We start from the raw sequence: 12,226 nt of genomic DNA, 5'->3' as shown, positions 1-12,226 counted from the left end.
AGCACCGGAAAAGGTTTAGGTGGCTGAAAAGGAGACCGCGGTTATTATGTCATCAAACGGTTTCACCTTGGATCCCACGTGTTGTCTGCGACGATCTTTGCCCTTTGACCCCGTGCGTCTCCTCTGGAAGCTCGTGGCGGAGGTGAAAGGCAGAGTGGCTCCTCTGTGGGCCTGAGTGGCGGGAGCATGCTTGAGTTAATATTTAATGGTTGTTCTTTCCTGAGAATTAATCAGTTTCAGTCTTACATGTTCAGAAAAAACCTGATGGGAACCTGAATACCGTTGAATATCACGACTCTTTCAAAGGTTAGTTTCAATTGCATCGTTTATTCGTCACATGAGCTGAAAGAGAACAGAAAGTTTCCCTGAGGAGCTCTGTGTATTTGTAGAAAAATATTTGTTTTACATCAATATCAATATGGAAAACTTCTCTCTTTGTTAAACTGATATCCAACCTCTCATCTAATTCCTATTCAGCAGGAATGTAAATATTCCTACAGTTAAAGATCTGCAGGCCTGCACCGTAACTTCAGGGACCAAAATGAACGTCCTTTATGAGAAGAAACAATCCTTGTAGAAAACTAAACTAATAATTGATATTTGAGCTTGATTAAAAGTTCTTCTCCTCTTTCTTTCCCTTGCAGATCCTGCTCAGAGCCGACGGCACCACGGTGGTCGGGATGAGAAGTGCAACGGCGTTCTTTCCGAAAGACAGGAAATAGAAAGTCAGGTGGTTCTCCGAGGAGAACGTCCATCCGTCCAGCAGCTGAAGCAGGAGCAAAGAGATAATAATACATCCGGCCTTGGAAGCAGCACTTCTGTTCTTCCTGTCGCTGGGAAGCGGCGAGTGCAGGCCCAGGCCCAGGCCCAGCAGGCTGCCCATGTTCCGCAGGAGGCTGGCGAAGGGCGTGCTGTCCATGTGGACCCACTCGGGCCTCATGCACCACCTGTGGGCTTTCTCAAGGGTCCAGAGCAGGTCCACACCCAGAGCCGTGAGCAGGAGGTAGAAGCCCACAGCGAAGGAGGTCAAGCAGACGGTGCTGATGAAGTATCTGCTCATGCTGGCGCTGGAGATCCATTTCTCCTTAGAGACAACTGCAGCTACGAGGACACCTGACACACAAACAGAAGCAGGTGCATCGAAATAAATCACAGCCGTAGAAGAAGAACTCACATCATGAAAAAACAGTTCAAATAGATCGGTTTTACTTGAGTAGGAATACAGATGTGTTAACAGAAAAATGTGTTGCACCAGTTATAAAACAGGACCCTGAGTTCACGTGGTCCAGATGTGTTGGTCCAGACTAACCTGTGATGACTCCAGCGATCACCTGGTGTGGGAAGTGTGCGGCCATGTAGACCCTCGAGGTGCAGACCACCAGCGCCACCAGGCCCATCAGCAGCCACAGGCCCATCTGCAGGAACCTGACAGGGAGGGAACGAACGCTGAAGGTGAGCAAACGGTCCCCAGAGGCTCAGAGGCGTGGATCATTGCGATAACACAGACTCACTTGAACAGTAAAGGTGGACATCGCCGCTCTGTGGCCATGGAGAGCAGCGCCGTGACCATCACGTACCAGACGCCAGCCGCTGCCATGGCGTGACCCGACGGACTTCCTGCAAGAACACACGCTTACTTTGACAGATGAAAACAGGCTTATGAGTATAATGAATCACACAAAGGTCACTGATATGTAAAATATCAATAGAAACAGGTTTCGTGAGAAAATCAATTTTGGGATTTATTATAACTCCACTGTGCATTGTCCTATCACCACCAAACTTCTGTCACATGATCAGAGTCCAAGCCTGAACAGCTCGATGTGTCAACATGTCCTCAGTGTCGTAGCGCCACCTATTGTTACGCCATGAAACAGGAAGTCAGGACTCACAGTTTGTTGTTAAATTCTGCTTTAATGGTTCTAACTACACAAAGTCACTAAACGGAGGTAAGATGTAGTTGCTACTCGCCACGGTCACATAAAGTTCTGCTAGCCTAGCTAACCTAGCAGGTTGTGTTCATTTTTAGTCAGCTAATGTAAACCCGTAAATACGGGTGCACTGAAGATTGTATTTTGCGAAGATAAGCCCAGTGGACCAGCATGTCTGAGAGTCATGCAGAAAATGTCTCAGCTATTGGTCATTCATCTGTTGTGCCATTATGGTCTTTTCCTCAATTTAGATTCCTGTTGAGGTGAATAAACTCTGAATATTATAAGATAAAAGAATAACGCTTGTTTGTGAGCTACTATCGAACTCCACTCAGGCTTTATATAACAGAACACTTCAAGGGATTTAATATCATTGTCAGTGGTTGTAGATTCCTTTGATGTCTTAGACTGTTGCAAATGTGAACGATTTATTCTACCTGAAGAGAAACAAGATAGATCTATCATGTCCTGATAGCGCCACCTACTGCCAAAAAGCAGTAAGCCTGTTTTACATCTTTAATTCGATTTACACAAAATTTTAACCGATATTTTCAACAATAACTCATTATGGACTATTAATCTGCTGACTATTTTCTTTCTATTCAATCAATTGATGAATGACGTGTGAGTATGGAGTGTCAGAAAGTATCTTGTGTAAAAGCACTTAGATATTTTCCCCAGTCCGAACTGCTGACAACCAGGTGGTGTTATATAAAATAATTTGCTGATTAAAATCACTATGAGAGGCCGAAGGTTGTGGAGTTTATAACTAATTTATCTGGTTGGAGATTATGTTCATTCATGCAGGGGAAACCTGGAACGCTTCAGATAATATGAGGAAACAAATAAACGAAGGGCAATCGTTCATCAAGCCGAATACATCTGATCACACGGGGATCCAGCTGTGTTCGGTTCTCTACCTGGTCCAGTCTCACATGTGATGGGGAACTGCTGCAGGAAAGGAACCGGATCTGCTCCGTAGAACCGGGTCTCGTGCACCCACCAGTAAGGTCTCTCCCCGAAGAGAACCCTGGAGAAACCAACAAGACTCAAACTACCACTCTCTCTCCCTCTCTTTAAGTTTGTTTTCTCAACGTGGACTTCCCTATCAGATGAGGAGAGTTTACCATTTCAGGACCAAGTTGAGCCAGTCTCCGATCACAGCCACCCAGATGAGCCTGAGGCCCGTGTCCCTCCGCAGGTGGAACCAGACCGGGAACCAGCAGAAGAACGTGGTGTGCAGGTCGGCCACCGCGGACGCCAGGTGGAACACCCCCCCGTAGCTGCTGTACGAGGTCTGCAGGTGGACGGCCAGCTCAACCCCCCAGCTGTGGAGGAGATCCATGATGCACTGGAGTCTGAGGCTGGTGTTGGTTAGGTCCAGCTTCTCTCAGGCTGCACCCCCACCCCTTGCTCTGCCACTGTGTGATCCCCACTGGACTTTACTCAAGGCTGGCCCATTTGTTTGCCTTTTGGACACCACTGACGGTTCCTTCACCTTTAACCCCCCCCCCGAGGCCAAATTCCATCATTACAGAAATCTGCTGCCAACCGTTGTTTCTAGGAAAATCTCTTTTTTTGCTGTGATCAGTGAAAGAGAAACGTAGCTTGTGTTCCCACAGTGAGCCAGCTGCTTGTGAAATCCATCGATCTCGGCCCACGTTTTATCTGCTGCGTCACATCAGGAGCGTTTGTCCTGTTTCCTCTTTTCCTTCTGCTTAATGAGGGAACGACAATCATGACCAACGTGTCCCAGGGAACCAGATAAACGATGGATGAGTCCCCCGTCAGACGGAGGAGCCACTTGTGTTCGACCTGCAACCGGCCAATCTGCTTCTCCTGTGTTATCACCGACTTTCTGCACCGCTCCGACTCACTTAATCATTGATGTCCTTATGCAACCTACAACTGGGTTACTCCACCGTTCTGAGAGGTGCCATGTTTTCACCAAATCATCGAGAAAACTATTACATAACTGGGAAATTATTACTCGCAGGGGGTTGAATGCATGGAGCGGAAGTGATATGGAAAAACATCATCCTCACAGTCACAGTTAAATTCACCAGATTCATATTTGCACACGAATGCTTTTCATCAGGATGCATGAATTATTCTCTGAAAATCGCACAAAATGCCACATTCCTCCACAAAATGTCATATTGTGTTTTATTGCATAATCCTGCTGACAAACACACAAATTAGAAAAGCACTAAGAACAGTTCATAGATCTGCAGACACTCATCTAGATCCATGAATTTGTCCCGGTTCTTTCCTGATGTTGCATCCCTCCAGCAAGTTTCATGGTCATATGTCCTGTAGTTTGTGTTTAATCCTGCAAACTAATAGACAAACAAAAAGAAAGAACAACCTCCTTGGCAGAGGTAAACATCCTACTAGTCTAAACCCACTCAGTCAAAGAAATAAAGAATGTGACGTTCAGTAATATATTGTGGTTACAGCCTTGATAGAAGCTTTTTGTTTGCAGATGGTTGGTTTGATCCTCTCTATGTTTCTTAAGTACAGTAGTTCAGTGAGACAGATACCGATTGACGTTTTTCTCTCATGCTATCTTTCCCTCTTGTTTGTGTGACAGACCTCCCAAACTCTCCTGACTCCCGGTGTTTTATTGCACATGTGCAAGGTCCAAAGATCAGCGTGAGCATGCGTTTGGGTGGTGGGTCCCTCTGGTATAAAACCAACCAGCTGTGTCACTGATAGCAACAGTCCCTCTTCCTTTTTTTTTGGTCTAACTCGCTCGCTCTTCTCCAGACGGACGTTTCTCCCCCTGCTGCAGACGCCCAGATGCTCAGCGCCGTCATGGACGCCCTGCAGGGCTTCGGGGTGAGCACCACCCACTACCTGCAGACCAACTACCAGGACGCCCAGGGCCTGTTCCTCTGGGTGTCCTGGGCGGCCGACCTCAGGAACACCTTCTTCATCTTCTTCCCACTGTGGTTTCACCTGCGAGCCTCCGTGGGCATCAAGCTCATCTGGGTGGCCGTGATCGGGGACTGGCTGAACTTGGTGTTTAAATGGTGAGACGGAGTAACTCTTTGACTTTGTGGGATTAAATATTAGTTCTCTTTTCTGAAGATTGTAACTGAGGCTGTGTTTGTGTTTTTCCTGCAGGATTCTGTTCGGGGAGAGGCCGTACTGGTGGGTCCACGAGACGGCTCACTATGCAAACACCGTCCCCCCTCACATCGAGCAGTACCCCATGACCTGTGAGACTGGGCCAGGTGAGAAATCCCACTTCACCCGCATGCATGGATGTATAAAAACAACCAGTCATTCCCACTCTTCACATATTATTTCCACATTATTACTTTTCTGTGTTTAAACACAAGTTCATTTACAATCAGCTGCAAAATTGAAAATACAATTTGTGACTTTTGGACAGTTGCAGGTTTTTAATCCGCTGTTGTCCTATTAAGATTTTGTCTATCATGTGTTGGGAGAAGTGAAAAATCATTTTGAAAGTATTTAAAGTTCCATTTCCATCCATTATAACTGTTTAAATGCACATTTATGAATCAGGACATCATCAAAACCTATTTACAGTATTAAATGTAAAAGTATTTGTCCCCTGTAACAGACCGACCATCCTGAGACGATGTGTTTTCACACCCGTCTCTCTTAATAATGCAAAGGAAAGTTCTGTCTGTCACCCAGCCTTGAGTTGAGTTAATCAGCCTCTGATCTCCCCAGGCAGCCCCTCCGGTCACGCCATGGGAGCCGCTGGTGTCTACTACACGCTGGTGACCTCCATCCTCGCCCTCATGATCAGCAAGAAGAAATATGGAAGCAAGAAATCCACCAACAGAGACTGGTGAGTGGTCTCAGGGGTCTGAGAGAATCACTTTGTTGTCCTGCGGCTTGTTTTCCACTCAGAGCTTATCACTGTGGACACACTATCTCTCCCCTGGTTGATCATTGACTCCCCAGAATCCCAATCTTTACACATGGCTTGTTTTGACGTCCAGGCAGCAGAAGTTCTCATGATAAGCACAGAAAAACCGTGTTAATTGTTTTACGGCTTTGAAAATGTGGACTTGCTTGTCGTGGGGCAAGAAGCTTACAGCATCAAGCATCTTCTGTCTCCTGATAACATTTGTATTTCCTCTGATGTAATCTGTTCACATGTGTTTTTTGGGCAGGTACCTGAAGGCCGTTCTGTGGACGCTGTTCTGGGGAGTCCAGGTGTGTGTGTGTCTCTCCCGGGTCTTCATCGCCGCCCACTTTCCCCACCAGGTCGTTTGCGGGGTTATCTCAGGTCAGTGTGGACGTCATGTCAGTAGACGATGGGATAACAAATTAGAATAATGGGAAAAGTGAAAGGTTTGGTTTCAGAAGTCAGGACTTTGGTGGATTTGATGTTAAAGCTTGTGACTCGCCTTTTCCATAACAAGAAAATGTGTTTATTGATACCTGATACTTTCTGATCTCATCATTACTAACTGTAAATAAAATGGCAGGCTCTATGCTGCCTGGGAGACAACACCCGGGGGGTGAATAATTTGTTCAACATTGACCTGGGCTTTCCAACACGTGTTTCTCTCAGGTATGATCGTGGCTGAAGCCTTCAACCGAACCCAGTGGATCTACAGCGCCAGCATGAAGAAGTACTTCTACACCGTCCTCTGCTTGACCTCCTTCGCTGTGGGCTTCTACCTCCTGCTCAAGGCTCTGGGTGTGGACCTGCTCTGGACCCTGGAGAAAGCCCACAAGTGGTGCGTGAGGCCCGAGTGGGTCCACATGGACAGCACGCCCTTCGCCAGCCTCCTGCGGAACATGGGCACGCTGTTCGGCCTCGGCCTGGGCCTGCACTCGCCGCTCTACACCGAGACCAAGAGGAGCAGCAGCAAGGTGATGAAGGCGGGCTGCGTCATCAGCTCCCTGCTCCTGCTGCACCTCTTCGACTCCTTCAAGCCCCCAACGCACACCGCCTCCCTCTACTACCTGCTGTCCTTCTGCAAGAGCGCCGCCGTGCCCCTGGTCACCGTCAGCATCATCCCGTACTGCGTGCACCGAGCCCTGAGCCTGCAGAACAGGAAGGCAGCGTGAGCAGTGGATCAGATCATAAAAGACTGATGAAAGTGCGAGAGTCTCTTCCGCTGATCCTCGGGAGAAACAGAGGAGATCAACGAGAGAGATTGTCACTGGCGCCTTTTGAACACTGAACTGTGTGTGTGACATTATGTGGAAAGCACTATCCAGGACGCCCGGCAGCACTTCCAGAGACATATTCTGAACTTATTCAACAAAACCACGATTATTGGACAAACAATCCACGCGAGTCACTGTTTGTGTTTTCAGCCGCTGTGTTGAAACTCAGTCGAAAGGACAATATCGCTCACGCACAGCTTTGGTGTGTTGTTTCCAGTGTAACAATAATGTATTTTTAAATGTTACATAAAATATTTTTGAGACAGTTTTGAATATTTTATAATAAAAATCATGAAAATGTATCAAATGAGCTGGTGTGTGTTTTACTGCATCTCACAAGGACACTGGACTATAATGTAATTTCCTTTATTCAACATTTACTGATATTTAACCACATATTCATCACATATTCAGATGTTTTACTAAATAGTAAAAGTACCACAGTAAAGAAAAATACTTGATGAATGTTTGACCTTTTACCTGCTTCAGACTGAGAGAACAACTGGAGCAAAGGTTTCAGTTTGACCCTTTAACCTTTGACCCAGCTTCATTTACTCTTGTAATCGGAGCAGCGAGGACACAGATGCACACACGTCATACTTCTGTGTGTTGGGGAACAAAAGGCCGAAGGTGTGAGCCAAACATTCAATATTTGTCTGTTTGTGTTTTTGCAGGAACGCACACGTGACACCGACGTGTGTCACAGATGTTTAGTGACCCAGAAAGTCACGCGACCCTTAATGCAAACAACCTTCACATAGGAAAAGACTCACTAATATGTTTATAGGTGACTGCGTGTGAGAATAATTGTTTTTTACTTTTGTCTATTTCCTCCTTTTTATCTGTCTTGTAGATGCATTAATAACTTTTACTTAAACCTGATCCCATTGAGATAAAGTAGAGTAAATCAAGCAGGAAGAAAAACAAAGCATGTGTACAAGAGAACATAGATATTACAAAAGTACACAGCAAATTAATGGAGACATAAAGATCTGTCACAATCAATCAATCACTTGTTCAATTTTTGTTTATCAAAAAATAAAATGTAATATGTGTATATGGTTTCTAAAAACATGTTCAAACTTTACTTTTGTCTCTAAACAATTATATATAATCTATATGCTCACAATGTGTTCTTTCTGTTTCTAAAAACTGTGCAACATGTTTATTTTTGTGTCTAGAGAATATTCAATATGTTTATTATAGCTGTTTTCTAAAAAAATATGTAATATGTTTATTTCTGTTTCTAACGGAGCTTGATTTAATACCGGAGTACTCGCAGGGGGGCGCTGTGGGGCCGAGCAGCTGATTCTCACCCAGACGGGAAGAGGTGGACCGGAAGTGATCTGCAGAGACCCTGTGTGTGTTGAGGTGAGAATCAACCTGAGGCTGAAGGTGTGAGTGGATGTGAGGAAGAGGAGGAAGAGGAGGAAGAGGAGGAAGAGGAGCATCATGTCGGGGCTGCAGCTGATGAAGAGTCACAGACTGAGAGCTGCTGCTCAGCAGATAGTGAACGTACTGCAGAGGAGGATGATGAAGATGATGAAGATGATGAACACTGGTTTGTAAATGTTCTTCTGTTCATGTTTCAGTTCAACAACCCAAAGCTTCTTATCAAACAGTTTATCTGATTCAAATATTCATTAAAATCCCTGAGAAGGTTTTTAAAATCTTAAATCTTAAATACAACAGTTCTCTCTCATGTTTATTCATATAAATCGATTCTTTTCTACTATTGAAGGGTTGATTTGTGTGTTTTTATTGATTTCTTGACTATTTAATTAGTTCTTTGCTCTTTAAAATGTCAGAAAATATTAAAACATGTTTAGAAGTCTGAGGCGACGTCTTTAAAAGTCTGTGATTGGATGAAAGATTCTGTGAAGCAGCAAATATTCTCATTTTGACTTATTTTTTCATAAAAAGAAAGATATAAATAAATGATCGATAGGGTTTCCATAAATGTTCTTCTGTTCATGTTTCAGTTCAACAACCAAAAAGCTTCTTATCAAACAGTTTATCTGATTCAAATATTCATTAATATCCCTGAGAAGGTTTTTAAAATCTTTAGTTTTAAATACAACAGGAGTTCTCTCTCATGTTTATTCATATTAATCGATTCTTTTCTATTATTGAAGGATTGATTCGTGTCTTTTTATTGATTTCTTGACTATTTAATTACTTATTTTTTCTTTAAGATATCTTAAAAATATCAAAACAAGTTTCTCAGCCTGAGGCGTCACCTTTAAAAATCTGTGATTGGATGAAAGATTCAGTGAAGCAGCAAATATTCTCATTTTGACTTATTTTTCCATAAAAAGAAAGATATAAATAAATAATCAATATGGTTTCCATAAATGTTCTTCTGTTAATGTTTCAGTTCAACAACCAAAAGCTTCTTATCAAACAGTTTATCTGATTCAAATATTCATTAATATCCCTGAGAAGGTTTTTAAATACAACAGGAGTTCTCTCTCATGTTTATTCATATAAATCGATTATTTTCTATTATTGAAGGGTTGATTTGTGTCGTTTTATTGATTTCTTGACTATTTAATTACTTATTTTTTCTTTAAAATATCTTAAAAATATCAAAACAAGTTTCTCAGCCTGAGGCGTCGCCTTTAAAAATCTGTGATTGGATGAAAGATTCAGTGAAGCAGCAAATATTCTCATTTTGACTTATTTTTCCATAAAAAGAAAGACATAAATAAATGATCAATATGGTTTCCATAAATGTTTGTGTCAGTTAACTAATTGATTGTGAATTGTTGAAGTGTGACAGTTGCCACAAAGATTTGATGATTATCTTTCCACAAATTAAAACATTTAAAAACTAGTCAAACCCAAATATATCCTGCATTTTGAAAACTGTGCGTGCAGCTGAATTATTTTTGACATTCCGGACACTGAGAGTTATTTTCAGATTCTATTTTATTGTTTTTTAACGTGTACTTCCTACAGAATGGTCAGCCGAGCACCAGAGGGCCGTCGTGCAGAAGCGATTGTCGGTTGTCGCCGACGACATCGTCAGGATCCTGGAGGAAATGATGAGTGAATATGAGGCGGATGTTTCCCGTTCCCATGACGACGGCGAGCAGCAGCGGCGTCTGCTGGACGTCACGTTGAAAACAGAGACGGACTCGGGTACGTTTCACACAAGTCAAATGTATTTATTATTTGCTCACACACTGTATCTTGATGCTGAACTCTCCGACCTCCTCCTCAGATCGACTCCCTGGGTCGGACGTTTCCTCTGAGCAGCAGAGACCTGAGCAGGAAACATCCGGTTTAGGGCGGTTTAAAGACGCGTCCACGGAGACGGACTCTGAGGTCTCACATCTTCACCCAACACCAACGCTGGAGAAGGGCACCTCCACGCTGATGGAAGCAGAGACTCGCAGGGAGCAGTGTGTGCTGCCACCTAGTGACCGGGAGGTCCTGTCGTCGAAAGACTCAGAAGCTGGGAGTGAAAACAACGACAGCAAGAAAGAGCTGAATGAGAAAACTCTGAAATCAGACACGAGAAGAACTTTTCCGAGCCTGAGACAAAGCCATGGGGCCATGGGGCCAATAAAAACGCACACAAGGAAAAACACGACAACAGACAGCAGTCAGACTACAGGACAGAGCTGCTGCAGAGTGTGTGGAAAGTTCTTCCGCTACAAACGCTCTTTTCTGAAACACGTTCTCCTGCACGAGCACAGCGCCGACCTGTGTGGAGTCTGTGGGAAACGCCTGGAGGCCGACACCAGCCTCAGGCTTCATTTACAAACCCACAGGGAGGAGAACATCTGCAGAGTCCAAGCAAGCGACAAACTGTCGGAGGCAGAAGCCGAGAGCAACGTGGGCGACAGCGACGAGGAGTGGAAGGAAAGCGAAGGAAGTGACAGCGAGGACGCGGACAGCGATAGAGATGAGACCAAAAAACAAAGGACGCCAACAAAAAGTCACGCGTCAAACAAACCCAAAAAGCCGAGGTACCAGGATTTACCTCACGTGAAGCACTGCTGCAAAGTGTGCGGCAGGTCCTTCTGCTACCGAGCCTCTTTCCTGAAGCACGTGCAGGAAGACGAGATGGACACGGAGCTTTGCGGCGTCTGCGGGAAGCGGTTTCCCACGGAGGAGAACCTGAGGCTTCACCTGCAGACCTACATCAGATCCAACGACTGTGAGGTCTGCGGCAAACACTTCGACGGCCACCAGCAGCTGGAGATGCACATGAGAACGCACACGGGCGAGAAGCCGTACATCTGCAGCGTGTGCGGCAAAGCCTTCGCTCAGAACGGGAACCTGATGGGTCACATGAGGCGGCACACGGGCGAGAGGCCGTACGTCTGCAGCGTCTGCGCTCAGGGCTTCAGCTCCAAAGAGAGCATGAGGGATCACGTGCGAATCCACACCGGGGAGAAACCCTTTCTGTGCAGCATCTGCGGGAAAGGATTCCGACAGAGAGGGACCCTGAAGACGCACACGATGGTCCACACGGGCGACTTCCCGCACCGATGCATCATCTGCGACAAGAAGTTCTTCAAGAGCGGCGGGCTGAAGATCCACATGAGGTCTCACACGGGGGAGAAGCCGTTCCTCTGCAACATCTGTGGGAAGAGCTTCACTGCAAACAGCTCGCTCAGCAAACACATGGGCGTGCACGAGAGAGAGCGAGCGCACGGCTGCAGAGTGAGAGACAGACGGACCTCCAGGGACGAGGATCTGAAGAGACAAGTCCAGACTCACGGGGACGAAGCTGCCCAGGTGACCAGTCTTTAACGCTGAGTCACAGACGGACGGGAAACCAGAAAACTGACTGACATCGGCATGGAAGGATAAAAATATCATTGGTTTTAAGATTCTGTTTCCCATCTTTCTACCTTCTTATAAATGTCCGTACAATGTCACAGTTTAAATTTGAGTTATAATCATGGAACAGCTTTTATCATATTTGTATTTGACATACAATGGTGCAACAGTTTATTATTTACAAATAATAAATAAATGCAGGAAACTCTTTGAGTCTTTAAAGTTTTTTTTGATTCCACAATGTCCCTCAGTGGTTTTCACACCCAACAGAACCTGTTACGTTATGAAAACACATTTAAATTCTCCAGATCCACATTTTCATTCAGAAATAA

At 44.9% G+C, this 12,226-nt stretch overlaps 3 protein-coding genes across 3 annotated transcripts; 2 read left to right on the top strand and 1 right to left on the bottom strand.

The window, feature by feature from the left end:
• Positions 1–307: 307 nt before the first annotated feature.
• g6pc1a.1 (glucose-6-phosphatase catalytic subunit 1a, tandem duplicate 1) lies at positions 308–3,353 on the bottom strand. The gene is made up of 5 exons (XM_061094718.1): positions 3,059–3,353; positions 2,852–2,961; positions 1,512–1,617; positions 1,310–1,425; positions 308–1,113 (listed from the first exon to the last, which is right to left on the bottom strand). The coding sequence occupies exons 1-5, from the start codon at positions 3,274–3,276 to the stop codon at positions 611–613; spliced, it is 1,053 nt and encodes a 350-aa protein (XP_060950701.1). The 5' UTR covers positions 3,277–3,353; the 3' UTR covers positions 308–610.
• Positions 3,354–4,642: 1,289 nt separating this feature from the next.
• Positions 4,643–7,404, top strand: g6pc1a.2 (glucose-6-phosphatase catalytic subunit 1a, tandem duplicate 2). Its single transcript, XM_061094557.1, has 5 exons — positions 4,643–4,966; positions 5,061–5,170; positions 5,640–5,760; positions 6,089–6,204; positions 6,493–7,404. Exons 1-5 carry the CDS (start codon positions 4,734–4,736, stop codon positions 6,993–6,995), a joined length of 1,083 nt encoding a protein of 360 aa, XP_060950540.1. The 5' UTR covers positions 4,643–4,733; the 3' UTR covers positions 6,996–7,404.
• A 1,070-nt stretch (positions 7,405–8,474) lies between these two features.
• On the top strand, positions 8,475–12,053 carry LOC133028043 (zinc finger protein ZFP2-like). Its single transcript, XM_061095237.1, has 3 exons — positions 8,475–8,658; positions 10,059–10,241; positions 10,324–12,053. The coding sequence occupies exons 1-3, from the start codon at positions 8,550–8,552 to the stop codon at positions 11,862–11,864; spliced, it is 1,833 nt and encodes a 610-aa protein (XP_060951220.1). The 5' UTR covers positions 8,475–8,549; the 3' UTR covers positions 11,865–12,053.
• The last annotated feature ends 173 nt before the right edge of the window (positions 12,054–12,226 follow it).

The sequence above is a fragment of the Limanda limanda genome, chromosome 21 (genome assembly GCF_963576545.1).
Source record: "Limanda limanda chromosome 21, fLimLim1.1, whole genome shotgun sequence".
NCBI classification, from domain to species: Eukaryota; Metazoa; Chordata; class Actinopteri; order Pleuronectiformes; family Pleuronectidae; genus Limanda; species Limanda limanda.
The sequence above is the reverse complement of the archived record's forward strand: the minus strand, read 5'-3'. Positions and strand labels throughout refer to the sequence as shown.

Coding starts and splice junctions, on each gene's coding strand:
- LOC133028043 (XM_061095237.1), top strand. CDS start 8,550: ATGTCGGGGCTGCAGCTGATGAAGAGTCACAGACTGAGAGCTGCTGCT. Junction 8,659..10,058: donor GATGAAGATGATGAACACTG/GTTTGTAAATGT, acceptor TACTTCCTACAG/AATGGTCAGCCGAGCACCAG. Junction 10,242..10,323: donor GAAAACAGAGACGGACTCGG/GTACGTTTCACA, acceptor CCTCCTCCTCAG/ATCGACTCCCTGGGTCGGAC.
- g6pc1a.2 (XM_061094557.1), top strand. CDS start 4,734: ATGCTCAGCGCCGTCATGGACGCCCTGCAGGGCTTCGGGGTGAGCACC. Junction 5,761..6,088: donor AAATCCACCAACAGAGACTG/GTGAGTGGTCTC, acceptor TTTTTTGGGCAG/GTACCTGAAGGCCGTTCTGT. Junction 6,205..6,492: donor CGTTTGCGGGGTTATCTCAG/GTCAGTGTGGAC, acceptor TGTTTCTCTCAG/GTATGATCGTGGCTGAAGCC.
- g6pc1a.1 (XM_061094718.1), bottom strand. CDS start 3,276: ATGGATCTCCTCCACAGCTGGGGGGTTGAGCTGGCCGTCCACCTGCAG. Junction 1,618..2,851: donor CACATGTGAGACTGGACCAG/GTAGAGAACCGA, acceptor GTGTTCTTGCAG/GAAGTCCGTCGGGTCACGCC. Junction 1,114..1,309: donor GATCGCTGGAGTCATCACAG/GTTAGTCTGGAC, acceptor TTTGTGTGTCAG/GTGTCCTCGTAGCTGCAGTT.